This window comes from Rhincodon typus, chromosome 8, assembly GCF_021869965.1.
Source record: "Rhincodon typus isolate 14 chromosome 8, sRhiTyp1.1, whole genome shotgun sequence".
Taxonomy (NCBI): Eukaryota; Metazoa; Chordata; class Chondrichthyes; order Orectolobiformes; family Rhincodontidae; genus Rhincodon; species Rhincodon typus.
In genome coordinates, this window is record NC_063339.1 from 28334911 (window position 1) to 28359129 (window position 24219).

At 40.5% G+C, this 24219-nt stretch overlaps 1 protein-coding gene across 6 annotated transcripts in view; it reads left to right on the plus strand.

Annotated features, from left to right (window-relative positions):
- The window catches only part of rtn1a (reticulon 1a), a 174559-nt gene that overhangs the window by 129277 nt on the left and 21063 nt on the right, over positions 1-24219 (plus strand). The window contains exon 1 of one of the 6 annotated variants that reach the window (XM_020529170.2): positions 6423-6588. The exons of the other annotated variants lie outside the window; for them this stretch is intronic. Coding sequence (XP_020384759.1) covers positions 6528-6588 — 61 coding nt within the window. The 5' untranslated portion in view covers positions 6423-6527. Of the gene's footprint in view, positions 1-6422; positions 6589-24219 lie in introns of those variants that run through there. 6 annotated transcript variants of the gene reach the window in all.

The following is a 24219-nucleotide window of genomic DNA, read 5'->3' on the forward strand; positions in this document are numbered from 1 at the left end:
TTGGTTATGAACGAGCAAAGTTACTGAGTAAGTTTATACTCAACACAGTTTAGAGGAAGACACTCCCTCTGCCCCTCCCCAGCCAATTATATGGCTCATACATGTAGATGTACAGGTGAAAATATGTTACCTGCTTTACTGCCTCAAGATCGTGCCGGTAAACTTAAAGTTTTTTGAGAAGACTATTAGCTCGAACGGATGGAGTGGGTAGTTTGGGAAATACTTAGTGGACAACACTACCCACTCCATCCACTCATCAAGGACACCAGGAGAGATGAGGATGAGGAGATGGTATCCTTTGATGTAACAAGCACTATTTAGATCCATAAACATCGACCTAGCCAAAGAAACAATTGTCACACTGCTAGACAAATCAAGCAGACAACCCAGAACACCAACAGCATCAATAAGGACATCACCATGAAACTATTAGATTTGTGGCTCACAACCCACTTCACCTTCAATGACAACTTATACAAACAAATTAACAGAATACCAATGGGATCCCCAATATCAGAACTGATTGCAGAAGCAGTAATGCAAACGTTAGAACGGTCAGCACTCCCCCCCCGCCCTACACAACCCGAACTTTGTGTCCAATATGTAGATGACACCTTTGTGATTATTAAATGCACTAAACCGGAAGAAACCCACTGGCACATAAACAACATCCTCGCCGGGATAAAATTCATGAAAGAAGAAGAGAATGACAACCAACTACCCTTCCTGGACATCATGGTAGAACACAAAAACAACGGGGAACTCCAGACTAGCGTATATAGAAAAACCACACATACGGACCAGATACTCAATTACCCTAGCAGCCACCCCAATGCCCGTAAACAGAGCTGTATCAGGACACTATTTAAATGAGCCACAACACATTGCAGCAACCTGGAACTACATAAAGCAGAACAGGAACACTTATACGGAGTCTTCAAAAGAAATGGATACCTGAAAAGCACAATCCGCTGTTACCTCCGAGACAGACCACAACAGGAAGACACAACACAACCAGAATCACTAATCACCCTATAGTACATTAAGGACATTTCAGAGATGACCACAAGACTACTCAGATCCCTAGTTACAAGGGTAGCCCACAACAACCACCCTACAACAGCTACTGACGAATGTAAAGGATCCCATACCCAAAACTGGGATAATATACAAAATACTATGCAAGGACTGTGAGAAACACTACATAGGCCAAACTGGAAGAAAATTGACTATTATGATACATGAACACCAACCAGCCATCGAGACATGACCAATTCTCACTTGTCTCCCACGGACAACGAGGGACGCGAATTCGACTGGGACAGCACATCGATAATCATACAAGTCAAACAGAGACACGCCAGGGAATTCCTGGAGACTTGGTATTCCAACCGGAACTGTAACCGAAACTCCATCAACAAACACATCAAATTAGACCCTGTGTACAAACCACTGAGAAACAAAACTGGAAGTAACACCAACCAGCCCATCAAACTGAGGCACATAAATAACAAGCGGGACAGAACACCAATACTTCACAGGAGGCGCACTGATGATGTTACCTAGCAGGGTAATGAAACGTTTGCAGCCAAACTCACCAGCTCGGCACGCATGAATATAGCCTCAGTAAACTTAATTTCAGTGGGCAATAAACTTAATTCCAGTGGGCAGTGGTGTTAATGAGTATTCAAGGCATGCTAATGAGTACAAAACAGGTTTCGACCTCCCTGACAGATTCTGAGATTGTCATAGCAAAACTTTAACCTGCTGTTGGGAAATTGATTTTGTTTTTTCACCTCTCATCCAATAAATTCCCTGTTCAATCTTTAAAAGCTCCAGATGGATCAGGATGATTCCACTCTCTGTCTGTAATAACTTGTTTCCTGGAGGAACATTCTCATCACAATTGGTTGCAATTTCTTTGACAATAAAAAACAATGTGACCGTTGCAAAGGAGGATCTCTGATGAAGATTTATATTATTGTTTGGAAGTGTTAGATTCTAGGATAGAAATAAATGTGTTTTTTTTTGGGGAGAGCTATTCTTTTGTGAGATGAGGGCATCACTGCCTAGGCCAGCATTTATTGCCCCTCCCTAATTGCCTGGAGGATCAGTGAACCAGACGGGATTCCCAATAATTGTTTCATGGTCATCATGAGACTCTTAGTTCCAGATTTTTATTGAGTTCAAATTGCGCCATCTGCTGCAGCAGTGTTCAAACCTGGGTCCCCAGCACATTACTTGGGTCTCTGGATTGATGGTCGATGATAATACCACCAGGCCGTCACCTTCCCTTAAAGGTTTTAGTTCTGTGAAGGTGATTTTTAAAAAATGTTCAGGGAAGTCATTTTTAACAGTGAATTCAAGACTGCATTTCCAAGAATGTCTTTTAAGTCATATGCTAAGTAAACTACCTGCGTAGATAATTATTGAAGTGTTCGAAAAGTTTTTACAAACTTTAGGAAGAAAGGCCATAGGCCACAAACGGGTTCAGTTCAGGAGAAGAAAAGATCTGTACCAGCAGAAGGACAATTGAGGTTTTGCAGTCTCAGGCCCTCGGTGCTGGAAGAAGTGTAAAGCTGTTTTAATAGTCCAATCAGACAGGCTGGAAAATGCCCTGAGCTTTTCCTAGAATCAAGCAGAAAAGTCATTCTGGGAAAGATATACAGAATCACATTTGGTGAATATGCAGAATGTCATTGAACAGAAACACTTGTGACCTTGTTAGTTGTACAAGAAATTTTAAAGTGAATATAGATGGGCATATTCGCAGGAATATATTTAGTGACTGACAACTGTGGTAATCATATTGCAAAAATGAAGCCAATTTTCACTCTAGAATCTGATTTGTCCAGTATTACCATCAGCTTGGATCATAAGAGGTCACTTTAGTAGTTTCCAGCATGAAGTACCTTCGTTACCAATAAGGTTAATAGAATTGAGATTCGACGTTTTAAAGACATAAGAATGATCTGATTGTGTTCGAGGTGACATATTTTCCAATTCCATGGGTTGGGGAGGACCAAGGATCATAAACTATAGCTATGCAAATTCAGATCAAGGTTAGATGTCAAGAGATGGTTCCTGTCCCTCTGTTCCGAGGGAACCTCTAACAGGTTGCCATTCTCTGCAGTGTGTGCTGATTCACTGATTTATTTTTGCACAAGATCTGGACCTCTTTGAATGAATATCGCTAACATTGCCTCCTTTGGAAAAGGTACGTTAATTTACATGCTGACTCTGGAGTCAGAGATAACACAGTGTGGAGCTGGAGGAACACAACAGGCCAGATATTCTGAAGAAGGGTCCCGACCCAAAAAATCAGCTTTCCTGCACCTCTGATGCTGCCTAGCCTGCTGTGTTCCTCCAGCTCCACATCATATTATCAGATTCTTCACTGAATTCATTTCCCAGACTAGTTTCAATCATTTAGGTGAGGCCAAGAGGACTTTCGCAGATTATTTACCTGTCCAATTGAGTTTCATTGTTTTTTCTGGTTTTACTCCTCCCCCAAGAGGTCACATGATTTTGGGTGATGTGGAAAATATAAATGTTGTGTAACAAAAAAAGTCACAACTATTTTTGACAGGCTGGATGGATCACAGGGTCTTTACCTGTTATTGTATCTGAGGAATTATCTGTGATGTCAGCTAAATGGGGGCCATGAAGGGAGGTTTAGCAGGAATAGGGTCAAATGACAAGGAGGAGGGTCTCAGAAGATGAGGTAGCAAAGAGAATGAGGGGTGATGGGAATTAAACCAAAAAAAAATACATTTAGGACTAGGGCACAAAGGGTGGACCACTGGAGGGACGTTTGAGTTAGTGGAACAAGGGAAAAAGAGGGAAGAAGTGCATACAGACAGCTGAAAAAAATGTACTCAATCTTATTAACAGAAAAGTCCGTGAACTCTTTGCATTTGTTGAGAGTGGAAGGATCTGGTAAGGGTCTCTGGAAACAGTTAGTCAAGAAGCCAGTACATCCTGTTTGTATTCCAACATGATTCTGAAGTAGTGAGCAGGTCCAACTGGCTTTGGATTGTGGTCTCACCAGATTTGATGATGAATGACTGACTACACTACTCATATGTCATATACGTTCAAGTCTGGAATTAAAGAATCAAAGATAGGAGCCATACCAGGTTTAACAACAGTGAGAGAGAGAGAGGGAGAGAGAAAGAGAAAGGGTCCTCATGGGACCAAAGGTGTTGAAGCCAGAGATTAGATTCTGATTGAATATTGCCACCATTCTGCTCAGAGCAGGATGGAAACCAGCAGAACCAAATGTGAACTAGCTCGGCTTAGGATACAACATTTGCAGCAGAGGCAAAAAGCAGAGAAAACAGCAATTGGCCACATCCTAGAATGAAGACCCAATAGAGTTCATGGAAAACATTGGTGATATTTGAGGTCCAGAAGTAGCAGAGATGGGACTGAGGTACATAAGAAAGTAGATTTCTTTCCAGGATCCACAAAGCAGCAAAATAAAAGACTTGTGTATTTTAATCCTGAGATCAGTACTTCCTAAATTTTATCTTAATGTGACCTTATATCAAGGCTTGGAAATTTGTTGTGACCCTCGGTAAGAATTGTAAAATTGGAGTAGGGGGTTTGTGAGAGCAGGGGCCTTTTAGAGCAGACATGTTGCTGTTATAACCTATTGGAGATCCATGGCAGCCATTACTGCTTCCAATCTCAGGACTCCAAAAGTTCAGTTTGCAATCCCCACTTGGAATGATAGCTCTACCCTAGATGATTCTGTGCTACCACATCCATCAGCATCTTTCCATTGAACATGTATTCAAATACCTCAGTTTCCTCCTTAAATTCAATGCCCGACATTGTTCCACATTTAATCGTGTCTTCAAGTTGTATGTCCCACACCATAATTTATCTGTATCTTCCTGAAATCATTTACAGACTTCCTTACCATTCACCAAGTCACTTCCATTGTCACGAAATTTCAAAAGTGTGCTCCAAATGGCCAATTCTGCATCAGTGGTATAAATATCAAAAACTACATTAGGTTCAATACTGATCCGTAAGATACAGCTCTTTCAACACGTCAGAAAAGAGGAATGTAGAGTGTAGTTTGTTCCAAACATTTTTGTCGTCAAGACCTGTGCTACATATCTCTACTGAATGGAACATTACATGTATGAAAAAAACAAATCCATAGTGTCAGTGATTGGTACAAGTTTCATTTTATTTTAATCAACCTCTTCAGACATGTTATGCCCCTACTGGGGCAGTAGGGCTTGAACCTAGACCTTCTGGCCTAGAAGTAGGGACACTACCCCTGTGCCATTTGACCCCCTTGGTACCAGTTTTATGATCATGTTGAATTTTATAATTTGTCTTGCTCTGTTGGAAATGGTTATGTTGGTTATGCTCTATTAGAATCACAATTTCATAATTATATTGGAGCAATTAGAATAGGCATTTTTTATAGCATCCCACAATTAAAATATGCTATTTCCTTATGTAGATCATAGCATTTTATTTCTGGTTATTGATTCTCCTCAATGTGAGTAATGCTTTACATTTTTCTTGATAGTGAAATGAATTAACACACTTTCCTTGCATTTTGGTTGCTTCCATTTCCATGGATACTAGTCTAAGGCATGAAAAAAATTGCTGTACCAATTTTCTAACGTACATTATATCTGCTATTTATAAGCTGGAAAACAGAACCAATTCTATCTGTAACATATCTATGTAATGTGTTCGTAAAATATATAGACATAAGTCAATTATAATATATTTTTATGTTTGGTTTGAATTAAATACGTTTTGTGGATTTTTAACTAAAGGCCACAAAATACTGCTGCAAGTTTATTTCAAAAGTAATTGCTGTTCAATATGATCATATGAAAAAGTATTTAGTGTGGTACATTGGTCAACAAAGAGTTTAAGTTAAGCAGATCTGTGAAGATATATTGTGTTTACAAGGGGGTGATCATTCTCAGGTTTTGTCTTGTGGCTATGTGCGTTGGCTGCTGATTTAAAAATTGATTTCATGTTAAAAGTCATTGAATTTGTATTTTATGATGCAGTGTATATGGTACAGGTGGTTGATATCAACAATGAAGACAATAGTTTGGGAAACTGTGCTGTTATATTTTGTAATTTAGTGATAGCCTATATTATGTTTTATTCTGTGTATAGAAACCAGAAACCAATAGCCTTAAATAATAATGCATAAAATCTGTTTTTTTTAATTACTCGTGGTATTCTGCCATAGATTCGATTAATTACTCGAATAGCTTATCCCAAGTCTTGGCGAGGCAGCTGCTTTTAATTTGAAAAGAGATTTGCATTTTGTTTCAAAGGAAGAGCATTCCCTAGGGCAATTGTATCGCAGTGCTGATTTGCTGCAGTGGAGACTGCAGCGTTTACATATTGCCCTCCCCTACCCTGTTCTGCTTACACCAGTCTCCTGCCAGTACGCACTTCACCCTATAAATGCATTGGAATGCCTAACTAAAAGATCTGGTGGTAGAAATATCTGAGATTTTTGATGTCCCAAGATGCAGACCAGTGCAGATTCAGCGAAGATGGAATGCCTGTGGAGTTGCTGGAAGAACCATGGTACTTAATTGTCTTACATGTTTTGAAAGAACTAGATCAGGGAGGGTTGTTTCTGTACTAAGATGCATCTAAATATGCTTTGTTCACCTGTGGGCCTTTCATTTGCTTCTTATTGCAGCAAAGCTGTAGTTTGTTGTGCAGTGTGCTGCTGTTGGTAGGTGTGGCGCAGATTATGTTTTCAAAAAAACATTTTGCTGAAAGAAAGTATGAATAATATTTTGTATTACTGTGTTCTTGATTGTGTTACTATCCTTGCAGGAAGATTTATTTGGAATTTCATATTTTCGTAATAGTTGGGTATAAATATCAAAGCAAAATAAATCGTATTATGATTATACTAGAATAAATGCATGTTATTTGTGTTTGTTTGGTATTGTCAGTCTTATTTTGGGCAGAATTTAACAGTATAGCTGTAGAGAATTATTTTACAATTGGACACACCCATGGGGGGGTGGTGAAGTCGTGTTTTTCTCATCAGCCTGTCATCTGTAAACAGACAAAATCACCCTTTCATCCTTAGTTGTATTCAGAATTAGCAGATTTAAATACACTCTTTTGTTACCTTTTTTGTCGGATATTTATATGTTGTGGATTCTATTTGAAGTCAGCAAAGTAAACCTCTCGTTATGATGGATACTGTGCCACTGCTTACAGTAAAATAATACATACAGGGATAGGTGACAGCATCCTTTTGTACAAATGTTTCAAAAGCATCTAGATCAGCACTGGGTGTGGCCATCTGCCTCCACTGCAGCGAACATAGGACTTTTTCAGCCATTTTTTTTCCCTTTCAGCATCATTCTGAATTCTGTCTAGACATTTTAGAAGCTGAGGTGGTCACTGATGAAGAAATCTAACTAGATTCAGAAAGGAATTTCTTTCTGAAGCTACCATAATTGGGATAGTACAGTTGTTCACTATATCCCATTTGAATAAATTTTATTGACAAGTTTGTAATTTTATATTCTAAAGCCTTCGAGCATGTTCCATTTTTAACCACCTGACATGATCACACTTTTTCAATACATGATAAGTCTGTGGAATATTATTCCCATTGATATATGATCCAGAGATGTCACATATAGTTTTTCTTCCCATTAATGAATGGAAATAACTTAATGATTCTTCAATTTTGCAATATTAGGATGGTTTATTCTCATGAATCAAACTGCCTACAGCAGATTATTTCAACAACCACATGCATAAAAAAAATTCTAATCTCCAATGGTAAATATATTGTTTCCAAGTGACAGTGATTAATAATCTATTTTAATAAATATAGTATTACTCCTATGTTCTGAAAATGTTGCTCCTTTTACATTCTATAAAATATCCTTATTTTGTTCAATAAAATGTTATTTATCAACAATCCTGGGAATGTCTTTTGTGAAAACAGAAAATTAAAACTCATTTAATGTGCAGAGTTACTACCCTGAATGATTAAGTGGGAAAATCTGTCAAGTTATCAGCTTAACAATTTGCACTGCCAGGTATACTATCAAAAGAATATTTGTTGAATGAAGATGCAGTGTAAGGCTTAACAGGCTGGAGAAATGTTAATATCATGTAATATCATGTTTTGGAAACATGGCTGCTGCTAGTTCTGCAAAAAAAGGGTCTTCATATTAACCATGTGCCTAATTCTGAGCATGCTATTCAGAAAGGATGTCAGTGCCTCGAAGCAAAGAATAACCACAATGGTACGAGGGATGCAGGATTTTAGTTATAGTTTTAGAGAAACTAGGATTGCTCTCCTTGGAGCAAACAGGCTGGGGGGAGATTTAATAGACATACTCCAATTATGAGGAGTTTTGATGGAATGGATATGGAGAATCTGTTTCTACTGCAGGACAGCTAGAAATCAGGAGGACGTAGATTTTAATTTTGCGGGAAAAATAGGGGAATGGGACTAATTGGATAGTATATCATGCTGACATAGATACAGTGGGCCAAATGGCCTCCTGTGCTATAAGGCACTATAATATACTTTGATATGGAAACAATTTAAATTGTCACATTAATCATCAACATTCTGAGAATGTGTTGTGGACTGATCAAGGATAGCTGCTATTTTATTGAATGTAAAGGTGGGTATTATTTTGATATCTATTGGATGATGAGCAAGACAAAAATGTGTTTGCTTTCTGTTTACAGCTCTTCTGCCCAGCTGAAATTAAGCCCAATGAATTTTATACCACTTTTAAATCAAAGCATCTAATGTCTCAACAGGCAAATATCACTGGTTTAAGGAGGAGTTGAGAACATCCAGGTCAGCAGTAGTACATTGTGATTCCATGAGAAATAAACCTTGATGTAAACATCTAACTAGCATCAGAAATGTTTGAATTGAGCTACTTGTGATTGATGGCAAGACTTGATCTGTGCCAGGAATGGAGAATGTATTGAATTGAAAAATAAGTGTTTAACAAGGTGACATTGCATTTTAAATTATTTTCAGGATAAAACCTTATAATAACACCAAGTATATATACAAGTTACAATAACAACACAATATTTAATCGTAAAACATTGGCCACAGTAGCCTGAACAAATAAGATTTAAAATTTAATTCTCTCCTCCTGGCTGATACAAGTTACATTATTGAGTACTTTATGGATGGGGGAGGGGGTGTTGGGAGTTGGTAGGTTGTGTTGCTGCTTGTTCCTTACTTTTAAGGAAGTACATAATGTCAATTATTTTTCTTGTTGCTAGTAAGGAGCTAAATATTAAGTGCATTTTGGGCATATAAACCTCAGCAACATAACATTGTGGCATTGTGGCAATGCAGGGTGTAATATAGTGAGAGTGGTGCTTTGAGTACATTATGGTAATATGGTAGTAAATTGTAATTTGACAAGGGCTGGCTTTCTCATTAGTCAAGCAAAGTCTGTATTCACTGTTTCATAACCCAGCAGGAAGTAGAAAGCCTGACTCTTTGTTTAGGGCTCCATTCAGCTGTATGATTCCACAATGACAGCGTTTGGTTAGTAATACGTTTGTTTCACTTATACAGGAAAGAAAATGAAATACTGAATTGTCTGTTTCTTTGTTTCTGTATTTGACATGTTAACATGTTGTGGATTGTCTGGATGTACTTAGTTAATTGCAATGTAGTGCAAGTGACTGTAAATGGTTGCTGTCTTGGGTGCTGGAATCACAGTGGAATGGGTTTAAGAAAACAAACCCTGAATGTGCATTAAGTAGACACTGTAATTGTTTCTTGATGGGGTGAGAGAACATTTTAAAGTTTGATTTGTAGCTCATTTTGAGTGAGGGAAGATATTGATTTAATAATAGGAAAGGCTTCACATCTTGACCTTGGGTAAAGAAACACAATACCCTTGCGTTGTAATTTGATGCAAAGAAGACAGCTGAACCAGAGTTTAGCCTGCAAGAAACCTGTCACATCTTCAAATGTGACTGGTTCACATTACTAATTTTAGAACTTGGATCAGTGGGATAGGCCAAGATTCCTTCCAAGGTTCTGCTTTGGGCACTTATCGCTAAAGAAGGGCTATAATTCGGATTTGCTGAAATACCTTGCAAACTGGGATTAACATCTTTAACTTTTCAAATTGCATTTTTTTTAACATTGTTTCTCTTGCTTTCTTTGGGGCTAACTTTAATGCTTTAATCGCATGGATTTTAAAAAAAAGCATATGGAAAATTATTAGAAGTCAGGCGCTGGCATGTTTAAAATGACCGGTACTGGCTGCATTAGAGTGAAACAGGTAAACTCACCTCCTTCCTTGTAAGACATGGGCCTGGTACCTCCACTGACCACAGATTGAGCTCTAGAACTTTCTCCATTGGAAGTTGTAGATACAAGGCATTAATTCACTGTCTCTTGACATTCTGTCACCAATGTTGCTGTAGCAGCATTGAAATGGCTTTCAAGCTATTTCCCCCTTCCTCCTCTTCCACAAACTGCTCACCAGTCTTCATTCTTTTCATTTGGTTGTGCAGCTTTTACTCTTTATTACTTTTGAGAGCTTGACTTGGAAGCTATCAGATGGGATGAGTTGCAAAATGTTGGTAATAGCATGCAGTTGCTGTTAAAAGAAAATTTATCCTTCCATGCTCTTAATCCTTCTTTGTTTTATGACATTAAAGCTGAAAAATAACTTAGTTTTATATGGAAGTAGGAACGAAAAACAGCTGCTCCTGAATCTCCTTATCTAAAATCTCATTCATAGTATAAACGTAGCAATTCAAGATGTAGGCCATCAACAAATTCTCAAGGGGAGCCTATTGACAATGAATGCCAATCCTGTTGGAACACTCATGTCTCAAAAATGAATTAACTAAGTTAACTGAGACAAGTTTGATAACATGCGAAAATGGGTTCAGCTAATGTAACCTTAGCCCATTGATTGCAATGCAGGCCTATCTGCATGCTGTCTACTCACTTCCATAATTTCAGCACCTAGCCAGCATTAAGCAAGTTGTTTATGATTGGACACAGTGATGTGTAAGAATCCAGAAGGGTTGATGATGAGAAATCCCTTAAACAGCACCCAGTATAAGGATGTTGTATGGATTCAGTGGGAGAGCAGCTCAGGATTTCAAAAGAGTAAGACCTACCATTTGGATCTTCCACTTAGACATTGTTGCAGAAGCTACTATGTCAGTACATAATTGCTAATAAACTACATTCTGTTTAGGACAAGAACCTCTTCTTGTTAGATTAGCATATGGTTTTCTTGTACCACACTAGGCCAAGCAGGCCTTTCAGGAAAAAGGATCATGGCAGCACATCCATCAGGTAGTTCATGCAACATGGTTAATAGTGTCAAGGATTCAGCTTCAATACAGAAGACCAGTACTGTGAGTGGCTCACATTACTTAAAGTTAACAGGTACCAAGTCAGAAATGGAAGGATCTAGGCCCGAAACGTCAGCTTTCCTGCTCCTCTGATGCTGCTTGGCCTGCTGTGTTCATCCAGCTCTACACCTTGTTATTCAGGCACCAAGTCATACAGGAATTAACTGTGACCTGAGAAATAAACAATGATGCAACATGAAATTACACAGACCACAATGTTTTCAGACACTTTTCCAGAAACCTTGGTGGAGGAATGGGAAGGAGATGAGGGATCCTGCATCTATAGGAAGTCAATATGCCACCCAGACACAGAGCCTGGAGACAAAGTGAGTAGATAGTCGTGGAGGTCATTGTCATGCACAAAGGAGATGGAAGTTGAATTACCTTACTTAATCCATCAGAATAAATTGATGTGTCTTCAATGCCATGAATCACCTTTTGCACCGCTAGCCTGACAAGCAGTTAATGCACAATACCCCCTTTACTCACTTACCAACAATCTCTATCGATGAGGACTCATGCCTAATATTCACAGGTTCACCTCACCCTCCGACATGTATCATTCCTGCAAGCCTCCCACACACATTTTACAGGTGGCAGACATTACCAGCCATAATCTCACGTGTTTTGGACCATATTCATTGCCACATTTATCTCTCTCTCAAAGATTAAGGTGATACACAACTGGAGACAGTAAAAGCTAATGAACAGGAGACAGGTGTCCTTTTAATCTCCTAACCCCCCAGTCTGGAGGCAGTCTAACCATAATTGGGATGGTAAGAGGCAAGGTAGCAAACGTTGAAGATGACAGCACCCTATACTAGTCCTCCTCCTTGTGTAACAAAAACAGAAATTGCTAGAAAATCTCAGCAGGTCTGGCAACATCTGTGGAGAGAAAGCACAGTTAACATTTTGAGTCCAGTGACCTTTCTTCAGAACTCACATCCTGCATCCCCTAATGTCTCAACCTTTTCTGCTTTACAAACTACTGATGGTGTAAGCATGCACTTTTTACCTGTTTCCCTGCTCTACAGTCTCACCCTGCTCACTTTCTGCTTCTGGAAATGGAAGAACCGAATGGCCTGACAGAGAAATTGTAGCAAGAAGACAGTAAGATGAAGTTGTATAGTCAGTCGATTTCACACTTGCAGTTACCAACTCAGATACCAACATTGTATGTAAGGCAAAGGATAGAACAGAGGCAAAATCTACACATGGTGAGTCAAGGACAGCACAGGTGCCAGCTCACCAAAAAGTGAAAATCATACGTGTCATGCTGCAGTGGGCTTGGATGAGCTTTTCCACAGGCCAGCCTGTACAATAACACTCTTATACACAGTAAAATATCTGTTTGGTTACAAAACCTGCTGTAAGCCTTCAACTAGTATAAAGGAAAATGGCAAAATATGGCATCACCTTATCAGAGGGTTCGCACACAAATTGGAGCCCATTTTTTTTCCATTATAGAAATGTTGGCCAACTGCACTCTGAGAATTTGGGACCCTGTTGTGATATAGCATCTGAAGGCCAGTGTACTAGATTCCAGTGCAGCATGAACAGCAAGTTGTACAATCTCTGAGTGCTATTGTGGAAGCACAGACTGGTGTCTTGCAAGTTTAGGGTCCTGTTATACAAACTCAGATTGCATTCATCATGGCTGTGCATTAGTGTTCAAGGGATCTGCACGGTGTCTCAGCAATCCAGCAGCCTGTCCCCCAACATATTGTGGGTTGCTGAAGTGCAGGTCCTAAGAAGTGGCAGTGATTCAATTGAGCGCGGATCTGCTGTTCTCTCTCAGGAAGACCACATTTATCCTCCCACCCATGCCGTTGTGTCTGTGCATCTCCTGTTTTCCACCAGCCACTGTTAGCAGCTGCTGCTCATGCTAAGATTGTGTAGTTCAGAGCTGGGACTTCAAGATCCAGAGCTGATTGAGATTATCTGATACGACCACTTGCAGTCTTCTGCACTGGAAGCTCACCAGCCTTGCTGCAGTCACTGGAGTGATATTGCACAGGAGTGCCAGAACAGGCAAAGGCGTACAGAATGTGGGCACTAAGGAAATGCACAAAGGTGTGATCAGTTAAATTGCAGTGCGATATGGCATGATTTTGCTTCGAAATTTAATTTTGAATTTTTATTTTTTTGTGGCTTTTACTTTTTGCATTGTAGTCTAGAGGACAATATAACACGGCAAAATACTACAGAACGTGAAAGTCCAAACGAGAACAGAAAATGCTGGAAATGTTCAGCAAGTTACATTGTGTGTGGGAGAGCCAGACTGTTGACAAGCTGAGAGGTACAAAGGTTGTCAAAATAGCACAAGAAAGCATCAGAAGCACATTCATGGCTTCTTGCCATTATGCCTTTTTGCAAGTGGTGGAATATCTGACAGATGTGCTGCTGGTAGGGAGCCCAACTGAGCCACTAAAGTGGCCGAGTATGGCCTTCACTTCAGCACAGCATGCATTTTGCCAGTTCGGGCCCACCAAAGCCCCTGCCTTTATTGACTGGGCCTGTCTACTTTGCCCAAGTGAACACCCAATATCACTTACCCACCTTTTGAAGATAGCCTCTGCATTGGACATGACTAGTGGTGCTGCCACCACCTGAGTGGACCAGCAACATTTGGTGGTGAGGAGCTTCTCTTTATAAGGACAAGAGCCATTTAACTTTTATTACACTAAAGGTACTATGTGGTCGTGGTGGTGTTGTTGTTGAGGTATCTGAATTAATTACCAATCTACCGTGAGCAGCTAATGAGTCAGAATTGATATGAGGGAATATATCCACTGTCTATTTGATTTGTTTGGATTTATTATTGTTACATGTACTGACAAAAGTGAAAAGTATTGTTTTGCGTGCTATCCAGGCAAATTGTACCTTACATAAGTACATCAGCTTAATTCAACAGAATGCAGAAAATAGTATTGCAGCTGCAGAGAATGTGCAGAGAAAGATCAACTTTAATATGAGGTCAGGACAAAAGTCTGATAACAGCAGTGTAGAAGCTGTTCTTGAATCTATTGGTACGTGTTTTCAAACTTTTATATCTTCTGACAGTCAGAATAGGGTGGAAGAGGGTATAACTGGTGTGGGAGGGGTTTTTGATTACGTTGGCCGCATTCATGAGGTAGCGGGAAATATAGATGGAGTCAATGGAAGGAAGGCTGGTTTGCGTGATGGACTGGGCTGTGTTCACAAGGGAATAGGGCTAAGGACAAAAGAGGGTGTAGAAACGTTACTTCAAGAGAATATTGAAGTAACGAAGCCCAGACACAGCAGTGCAAATTTACATGTTGCAACAAAATGAAATCCCCAGCACTTGACGAAATATATCCCAGGCTGGATTGCTTTCTATATGCATCTTATAAAAATTGGTAACAGTCATTGTGGACATGCCGATTTCCTTAGCCTTCTGAGAAAGTAGAGGCATTGGTGTGCTTCCTTGACTGTAGTTTCGATGTGAATGGATTGGTTGGATTGGACAGGTTGTTGGTGATATTTACTCCTAGTAATTTGAAGCTGTCAACCATCTCCACCTCAGCACCATTGATGCAGAAAGGAGTGAGTCCTCCACTCAGCTTCCTGAAGTGGATGACCAGCTCCTTCGTTTTGCTTACATTGAGGGAGAAATTGTTGTCTCTACACCATGCCACTAAGTTCTCTACTTCTTTCCTGTACTCTAGCTTGTCATTGTTTAAAATCTGACCCACTACAGTGGTGTCATCAGCAAACTTGTAAATGAAGTAGAGCAGAATTTTCCCACACAGTCGTGAGTGTATAAAGAATATATAGTTGGTTCTGGTATAATGCAATAGCTCTGTTCTTGTGCGATCTTGCCTTATAAAGAAAATCATGCAATAGCCGCATCATTTAAATTCATGGGGCCGGAATCGCATTAGACATGATACAGGTAAGGAAAGTTCGCGTTCTACAAATAACAGTCTAAATCATTCAAACACGTTAAAGCCAATTTGCATTGAAACAGCGTTATAGCAAAACCGACTGCAGTGAGGGGCTGAATACGCAACCTTGCAGGGCACTAGTGTGGGGGGTGTCATGGAGATGACCACTGTATTGAAATGATCCAACATGTGGTTTTCACGTATTTTTAATTTAATAGTCATTGAGTCATACAGCATAGAAACAGGCCCTTCAGCCCACCATGTCTATGCTGACTAACAAACACCAAACTACACTAATCCCATTTACCTGCACTTCGTCCATAGCCCACTATGCCCTGGCATTTTAAGTACTCATCCAGATCCTGCTTGAATGTTGCAAGTTTATCTGTCTCCACCACCCTCTCAGGCAGCATATTCCATATTTCTACCAGTCTCTGGGTGAAAAAGAGAGTTTCTGTGATTTCATGTAAACCATTCGCTCCTCACCAGCCCTCTGATCTCTATGTCTCTCATAACTTTGTGTGCCTCAATCAAGTCTGCCCTCAACCTCCTCTGCTCCAAGGAAAACAAACCCAGCCTATCCAGTCTCTTCTCTTAACTGAGACTTTTTATCATAAGCAAAATTCTGGTGAATCTCCAAAATCTTCAATCCGCCAGTCATCTGGCAGCTCACCTGTGGCCAGCTAGGTATTAAATATATCCGCCCGCGCCCAAGCAATCTCTTCCCTTGCCTCCCATAGCAGTGTGGAATATATCTCATCAAGCCCTGGGGATTTCATTTTGTTGCAACATGTAAATTTGCATGCCTTTTTCTGGACTTTGTTACTTCACTGTCCTCTTGAAGAACAGTTTCTCCACCCTCTTTTGTCCTTAGCCCAATTCCCTAACCTCCAATTACTCCAGAAGGTGAATTGCTCTTAAATGGTGGACATGAAAACTTGTTGGTATGGACCCAATAAACTCTCTCAAAATACTATTTGACTTGAAATGGATTGAAAACTGGGCTTGGAAAATGGACCAGTACTGCAGAATTGAGAGAAAGTGTTCTATGCATAGGAGATCTCTGCAACATCTTTCCTAGCCAACCACTGTAGTGCCACATCCACCAAAGAGTGTCAGATGGCCTGAAGGCACAACAATCTCCTGCCCCTCTCTCCTCATCTGCTAAAATGAAAGCATTTGAAGGAGTTCAGAGGATTCAGAGGTTTGCTTGCACTCTCAACTCTCAACTGCAGTCTGTGGAAACAAAACTCCTCTGGCCCACTTAGTGTGCTGAAATCTTTGGCCCATTACCTGACTGAGACTCAACAAAATGACCGAACTTTCTAAAAGATAACAGCATGTCCTGAGAATGTCAGCCAACTGTTTTTGTATCACAGTGTGTGTAGATTCACTGTAATGGGCTACTGCTTTTTTTTAAATTTTGCTTTATGCCCGGAATGTCAATACCCTCGTTATAAAAAAGTTAAGTTAGCTGAATCATGTCCAGTTTGTTCCTTCGATCAGGGTTTCCCAGTTTATTTACTACTGCGGCACCTGCCTTATAAGAATTCTGCTGGCGCCATAACAAATTCTGTATTAAATAAAGCCGAACCCAAAATGTTAACTCTGTTTTTACCTTCACAGATGCTGCCAGACCTGCTGAGCTTTTCCAGCAACTTCATTTTTGTTCCTGTATTAAGACTGGCAAAGACTATTTGTATATAAGGTTAACAAGGTGTAGAGCTGGATGAACACAGCAGGCCAAGCAGCATCAGAGGAGCAGGAAAGCTGACGTTTCGGGCCTAGACCCTTCTTTTATCTCAGATTCTCCAGCACCTGCAGTTCCTACTATCTCTGTATATAAGGATCTCTGTTTATAAGGCTATTTTCTAAATGGGGAAAGGCTTCGGAAATCTGAAGCATAATGGGACTAGGAATCCTCGTTCAGGATTGTCTTAAGATTAACCTGCAGGTTTGGTTTGCAGTTAGGTAGGTGAATGTAACGTTAGCATTCATTTCAAGAGGGTTTGAATACAGGGGCAGAAATGTATTGCCAAGGCTGTATAAGGCTCTGGTTGGACTGCATTTGGAATATTGTGACCAGTTTTAGGCCCCATATATACGGAAGGATATGCTGGCTTTGGAGGTGTTCCATTGGAAGTTTAGACAAATAATCCTGGGATTGAAGGACGTCATATGAGGAGTGGTTAAGGACTCCGAGTCTGTACTCAGCAGAGTTTAGAAGGATTGGACGGGGTCAGGCGTGGTGTCTCATTGAAACTTAGAATGCTGCTAATATATGTGGAGCCTGTAATATTTAGTGTGAAGGCAGGTTTCCATAGAGAGGCGATAAAGGCTTCTTGCTGGTGGAAAATTAAAACAACGATCCAATGGGCAAAGATCATTAATAGGCCAAAGCTCTGGAAAAAAAAAATGCTGTTGCTTCGGATGCTGTACAGTATGAAGGACTTTGATCCCTTATGATTTGATTACCTCTCCAGCTTTACATCTTCAGGGTAATTACATCAGAATCTTCACCTGTATTTAGCAAGCATGGGATCCACTGAGCCATCATTGGCACCTGGATAGAGTTCTCGGGTTAAACTGGTAAATCCCTAGTCATACTTCTAAACTGCTTCTTGGATAGCTAGTGGGTGTGCCCATCCATAACCATGGATTAGAATTTTGTGTGCAGTTTATGTTCATCTTCATACATACAAAACTTTATCTTCCCCCACTGTGGGGCAATTCTTGATTTCAGCTCTACCACTGAATTCAGGAAGTCTGAGCACTATGTCCTTAGTAAATACTTGACTTTGGCTCTTAACTAGGCAAGCTTTAAATAACCATTGCTAAACATGGTATAAATATCAACATTTTTAATAGGACAAATTTGCAATTCAGCAAGTTTAAAAAAAAACTTTGCAATGATCTGGTGGGTTGCTAATTGTAGGAACCAGCAATGCATCCTTCTATGTTACAGTACTTACGACACTGCACATTTGTAGAGGTGATCAAATCCTTCAGAAAACACAAGGTGCAGGTTGATCAAAACATTGAAAATAATACTTACCTGCATATTTTTTTCTCTTGAAAAATTAAAGCAGTCTCAATGTCTGGCATTTGTCTCATAAAAAAAGTTCATTCATTTTGTTAAAATGGAGAATTATTTGCTGTGTGCCATAATTCTTGTTAAAAGGTTCTCCACCATGGGAAGTTATAGATGTTCTGTAACGGAAGGCATTTGTGAAGCTCTTAATTTAAATTCATAGAGTTTCTGTCTTTTGTGGCAAGTAGCCTTTATTTCCAAGAGCTTGGTTTAACAAATGTTGCTGCCTCAGACACAGGATTATTGTGAGTACCATGTATAATCTCTGCTCAACTAAAGTCCAACTGTTATAAGGAAGTTATGTTTGGTGAACTGAAAAGCCTCTTTTACACATTTTGTGCATTGCTTTGTGATTAATTGTCTATCCCACAGGTTAGGAGATTCCACAGACAGCAGATGGCTGAATGCATGCTTACAATGGATAATTAGGCAGTGGGACACATTTTAATTTGGTTTTATTAGCTAAGCTCTCAGCATCCAGACAAAAGTACAATTTAAAAGTAATGTTTAAATACATGTTCTTTTGTTTTGTATGGATTTCAACAAAGATTGACTCATTTAACATTGAACTTGTTTTTTAACTGCTAAAAATGAAGTCACCAGAAAGAATGCAGCTGTGTCTAATTTTATTTCTAATAGTCATATAACAGTTAGTCCAAGCATTACCATATCAAACAAGAAAGTATTTGTCAACAGGGAGCACCATAATTTAGTTTGCAGGTACGTTGTGAAAATGAACCTTGAAAAGACAAAAGGACGGTTACATATCAAACTTTAGGAAAATACCTTGCTCATATCAGACATTCATTACGGTGGTTTTGTTATTGCTTGTATGAAATGTTATTATTGGTATGACATTAAAATCAATCAAGTAGACTGATCTCCCCCCTTTTTCTGCATGAATCTATTTTACTTCATTTTTTTATCCCAACATGCCTTCAGTGATAACTGAATTACTCTTAAGATGAAGGAATTAGCTTTCCTACTGCCGGTCATTGTTTCCTTCTTTAGAGGCAAACAACAGCCTCTTGGAACTCTGCCAGTGCCATTCATAATGTTACTGAAAGATGCAAAAGAAAACTTTAAGCAGCTCAGATTGCAGTAAGTATATATATATTTGCAACACGTACATATTGGTAGGTGACTGTTGTAAGCTTCATTTTGGTTGCAATTCCTTAGTTGATGATACTAATTGGTTTTGGATTCAGGTCTACTGCAGAACTGAGAGTATACTTTAGGCAAGATAGAGTTGTTGGTTGGTTTGCCGAGCTGACTCGTTTTCATGCAAACGTTTTGCCTCCCTTCAAGGTGACATCTTCAGTGCTGTCTAGCCTCCATTGAAGCGCTGTTGTTCTGTTCCGTTCCGAATTTATATGGTCTGGTCTGTAGTTCTGTTTGGGTATGGGTAGTTCTGTTTCTGGTTTCACTCCATAGCGGTATGTTGATGGGGTGTATTTCACCATTTTTGTTTATGGTATCAGTGGTTGAAAACCAGGCTTGCAGGAATTCTCGTCCTTGTCTTTGTTTTACTTGTCCTAGTTCTGTTACATAGTCCCAGTTAAACTGATGTCCTTCTATGTTGGAGTGAATAGAAACGAGGGAGAGTGGGTCGTGCTGTTTTGCTGCGAGTTGGTGTTCATGTATCCTGTTGGCGAGTTTCCTGCCCGTCTGTCCTATGTATTGCTTCTCGCAGTTGCTGCATGGTATTTTGTGTATCACATTTGTCCTGCTCGTTGTGGGCATGGGGTCTTTTGTCTTCGAGAGTAGCTGGTGAAGTGTGGATATTGGTTTGTGTGCTATCCTTATTCCAAGAGGTTGTAGGAGTCTTGTAGTCAGTTCTGATGTGTTTCTAACATAGGGTAGGATGGCCAGTGTGTTGGAGCATACACTGTCTTCTTGGTATTGCTTATTTGCCAGGTATCGGTAGATGAAGTTGTTAGGAACACCTACACAAAGTCTTTACAAACAATAGGTATTCAGGTGGCAAAGGTGTCAAGGCAACGACATCCGCCATGTCCATCTCAGATTCTGAGATATCTTCAATGCTCAATGGAGAGGGCGTACCCATGGGATCCAGAACAGTCAGAAAGGCTGTCGAGGAGCCAAGCACGTTTTGCTCCCATCCCGTTTGTGAGTTTGCAGCTTTTATATGGTCCACATGCTTGTTCAGGTCCGTTGCGCCCACCCAAAATTTATATGTCACTAGACCTGACCTCGCATCGACCATGCCTCTTACCCATTCCATTGGTTCCTACAGTAAACTTTGTCCCCTAAAGTAAACTGTCTCTCTTAGTGGAGTCTTGATGTTCCTGATGCTGTTTCACAAACCCCTGGCCGCCCGCAGGTCTAGGAAGATCAGATTTAACCTGGTGCGGATTCTTCTACCCATTAGCAACATTGCTGGAGCTATCGCTGTAGTCGCATCAGGGATGGTCCTATAATCAAATAGGAACTAGGATCGTCTGGTATTTAGTGAAGTTGCAGGCTGTTTCTTTAAGCCTGCCTTCAAAGCTTGGACTGCTCTTTCTGCCAGACCATTGGTTGATGCATGGTATGGAGCTGTCCTTAGGAAATACTCAAATTCCTTGTGGTAAACTATGACCTGTTACCTGTGACCAACTTCTGGAGGTCTGTGTATCGCAAAAGATGTACACAGTTTTTCTATTGTCGTCTCCGTGTTTGACAAATGAACTCTATCCAGCCACTTTGACTGGGTGTCCACAATGACTAAGAACATTGAGCCCATGATAAGACCTGCATAGGCGACGTGTAACCCAAGTTTGTCTGGCCATTCCCGTGAATGTGGGGAGCTATCGGCAGTAATTTTTGTCCTTCTTAGCACTCTGGGCATTGCCAATGCGGCGATGTCTGCATCCAATCCTGGGAACCAGATATAACTCCCACCAACATCCTCATTTTGGAAAACTCAGGATGACCCTGGAGTTAAGCCAGTATCTGGTGGTGACCTTTTCCTTGGGACAATCAATTTTGCTCCCCATAATATGCCATCCCCTTCTGTGATCTGGTTTCTAAGTCCAGAAAGGTTTCAGTTCGGGTTGTGATGGCCCTTTGGTTTCCCCCATCACCACCAGCTGTTTGAGTTTTGCCAGGTTCAAATCTTTGTGTCCAAAGTCTGATATTGTCACCAGTGGTGTATCTACCAGCGGGAGGTGGCTTAATGCAACTACATTTGCTACTTGGCCTCCTGGACGGTGTTCTAACTTGTAATTATATGCACCCTTAGTATTTGAGCCCACCATTGAATTCAGCCTGAAGCTATGGGTGGCACTGCCTTGTCCTCTTTAAGTAGATTTAGCAGGGGTTTGTGGTCCGTTTTTATTACAAATAGTTGCTTGAGATCACAGTGTGTCAACACCTTAGAGGATGATAGCTGTTTCTTCACTTCCCTGAAAGCTGTGGCTTGGCTACTTGACCATTTCCAGGGCTGACCCTTTTTTAAAGAGTTGATGCAAAGGTGCCAGGATAGTTGCCAGGTTATGTATGAACTTTCTGTAATAATTCACCAGCCCAAGGAAAGACCTAAGCTCCGATACAGAGGTGGGAGTCAGGACACCTTTTGATTGCCCTCACTTTATCTTCCAACAGGTGTAACCTGGTTTTGTTGACTCTGTAGCCCAAGTAGGTCACTCAGGATGCCTGGAACACACATTTTTCCCTTCTAAGACGTAAGATGTACTGGCACTGGAGGGGGTGCACAGGAGATTTACTAGGTTGATTTTGGAGTTGAGAGAATTGACATATGAGGAAAGACTGAGTAGACTGGGATTATAATCATTGGAATCTGGAAGAATGACGGGGGATCTTATAGAAACATATTAACTTATGAAGGGAATAGATAAGACAGAAGTGGGGAGGATGGGTTCACTGGTGGGTGAAAATAGAACTAGAGGGCATAGCCTCAAAATTAGGAGGAGCAGATTTAGGACTGAATTAAGGAGGAACTTCTTCACCCAAAGGGTTGTGAATCTGTGGAATTCCCTGCTCAGTGAAGTAGTTGAGGCTTCCTCATTGAATGTTTTGAAAGCTAAGACAGACAATTTTTTGATTAGTAAAGAAATTAAAGGTGGTGATAAGAGGGTGGGTAAGTGGAACTGAGGCCACGAAAAGATTAGCCATGATCTTATTGAATGGCGGAGTGGACTCAAAGGGCCTGGTGACCTACTCCTGCTCCTGGTTCCTATGTTTTTATATCGGCCTAGGAGAAACATCTAAGGACTATGCCCATGTTCTGCTTATTGGTCTTCCCTGTTATTAGCACATCATCTAGAAAAATGGCACCCTGGAGTAGATCTTGTAAAATGTTCTCCGTCATCCGCTGAAAAATTGCACAGGCTGACAATAGCCCAAAGGACAATCTCATATATTGGTACAAACCCTTATGGGTATTAATTGTAGCATACGTCTGGAAATCCTTATGTAACTGCAATTGTTGGAACACATGGCTCATGTCCAGCTTTGTGAAGGACGGCATCCTCTGCCAGTTTTGTATTCAAGGAACTGGGTATTTATCCAGCTGCAAAAAGCGGTTTCCTGTTTGTTTAAAAACCCTACAAAGATGAACGACTTCACAATAGGTACAACCAGTACTGCCCATGCTGCAAACTAGACTGGTTTGATGAGTCTTTCACTTTCCAGCCCTCTGATTTCTGCCTCTACTTTTGCCTGTAAGTCAAATGGCACCAGGCTGGCCTTGCAGAATCGTGGAATTGCTTCCTGGTCAACATGCCAGGTGGCCTTGGCTCCCTGATATTCCCTAGACTACAGTCTAAGTGAATCTTTCTCAAACAATTTCACCCCATTAAGCTTGGACCGGAGACTTTTACTACAATCAATGATATCTTAATCAGCTACTTCTCATAAGAGACCGGAAAAAAGTTGTACCCTTAATCTGTAAAGGTTCCCTGGTATAGGTTCTCAGTCTAGCCGAGGTCTTGTGCAAACTTAAGGGTTGGAGTCCAGATCAAATTTTGTTTTAGACTGGTTCTGTGGTCACTGAAATGTTTGCGCTGGTATTGATCTCCATTAAAACCACTAACCATTTAACCAATGTTTATTTTGATTGGTCCTGATTTGGGTGTTGCTAAGCAATTTAATTGTCACATCCAAATGTAGGTGAAATTTAAGGGTGTGCACTCTCCTGGATAATGGCCTTTGAGTTCTCTTACACAATTTAGGTCCAGTGGGACTTTTTTGCTGCGTCGAATCCACATACCACCTGCAACTAAATGGTTTGCTGGCCTGGATCCTGACAAAAATTTTAACTGTATGACCCAGGCTTGGCTTTGTTTTGGGGTTTTTCTGTGGGCTGACCTAAAGTTCTTCTGTTCAGGATATGTCCTGAGTGAGGCTATGCATTTGCCTTCACTCAAGTGGTGTTCCCCAAGCTTAGTCAGACTGGCGAGGGTGCCCACTTCCATTGGAATACCCTGCAACACTCATATGCTCCACTTGCTGCATTTTCCAAAGATAAAGCCAGTTGTAGTGCCTGTTTGAAGTCCAGTAGGGCTTCAGCTAGTAGGTGGTTTTGCACGGTTACATCATTAATCCCAATCTTGTCGCCACTGAAATAGCTCTACAGACGCTCGTATCCTGTCACTAAGTCACCCTTTATTCACACGTGGAGAGTCCTTGACATTGATCCAGCTCCCTCAGAGCCAGCTCTGAGTGAATAGGATTTCTGACACTCCTGTTCTTCTCTGTCAGCCAGGGCTTCCTGATTGGACCAGATTAATAGTGCCAATCAGGGAACTCATATTCTATGAGGTCCACCTCACTGACCTCGTTACA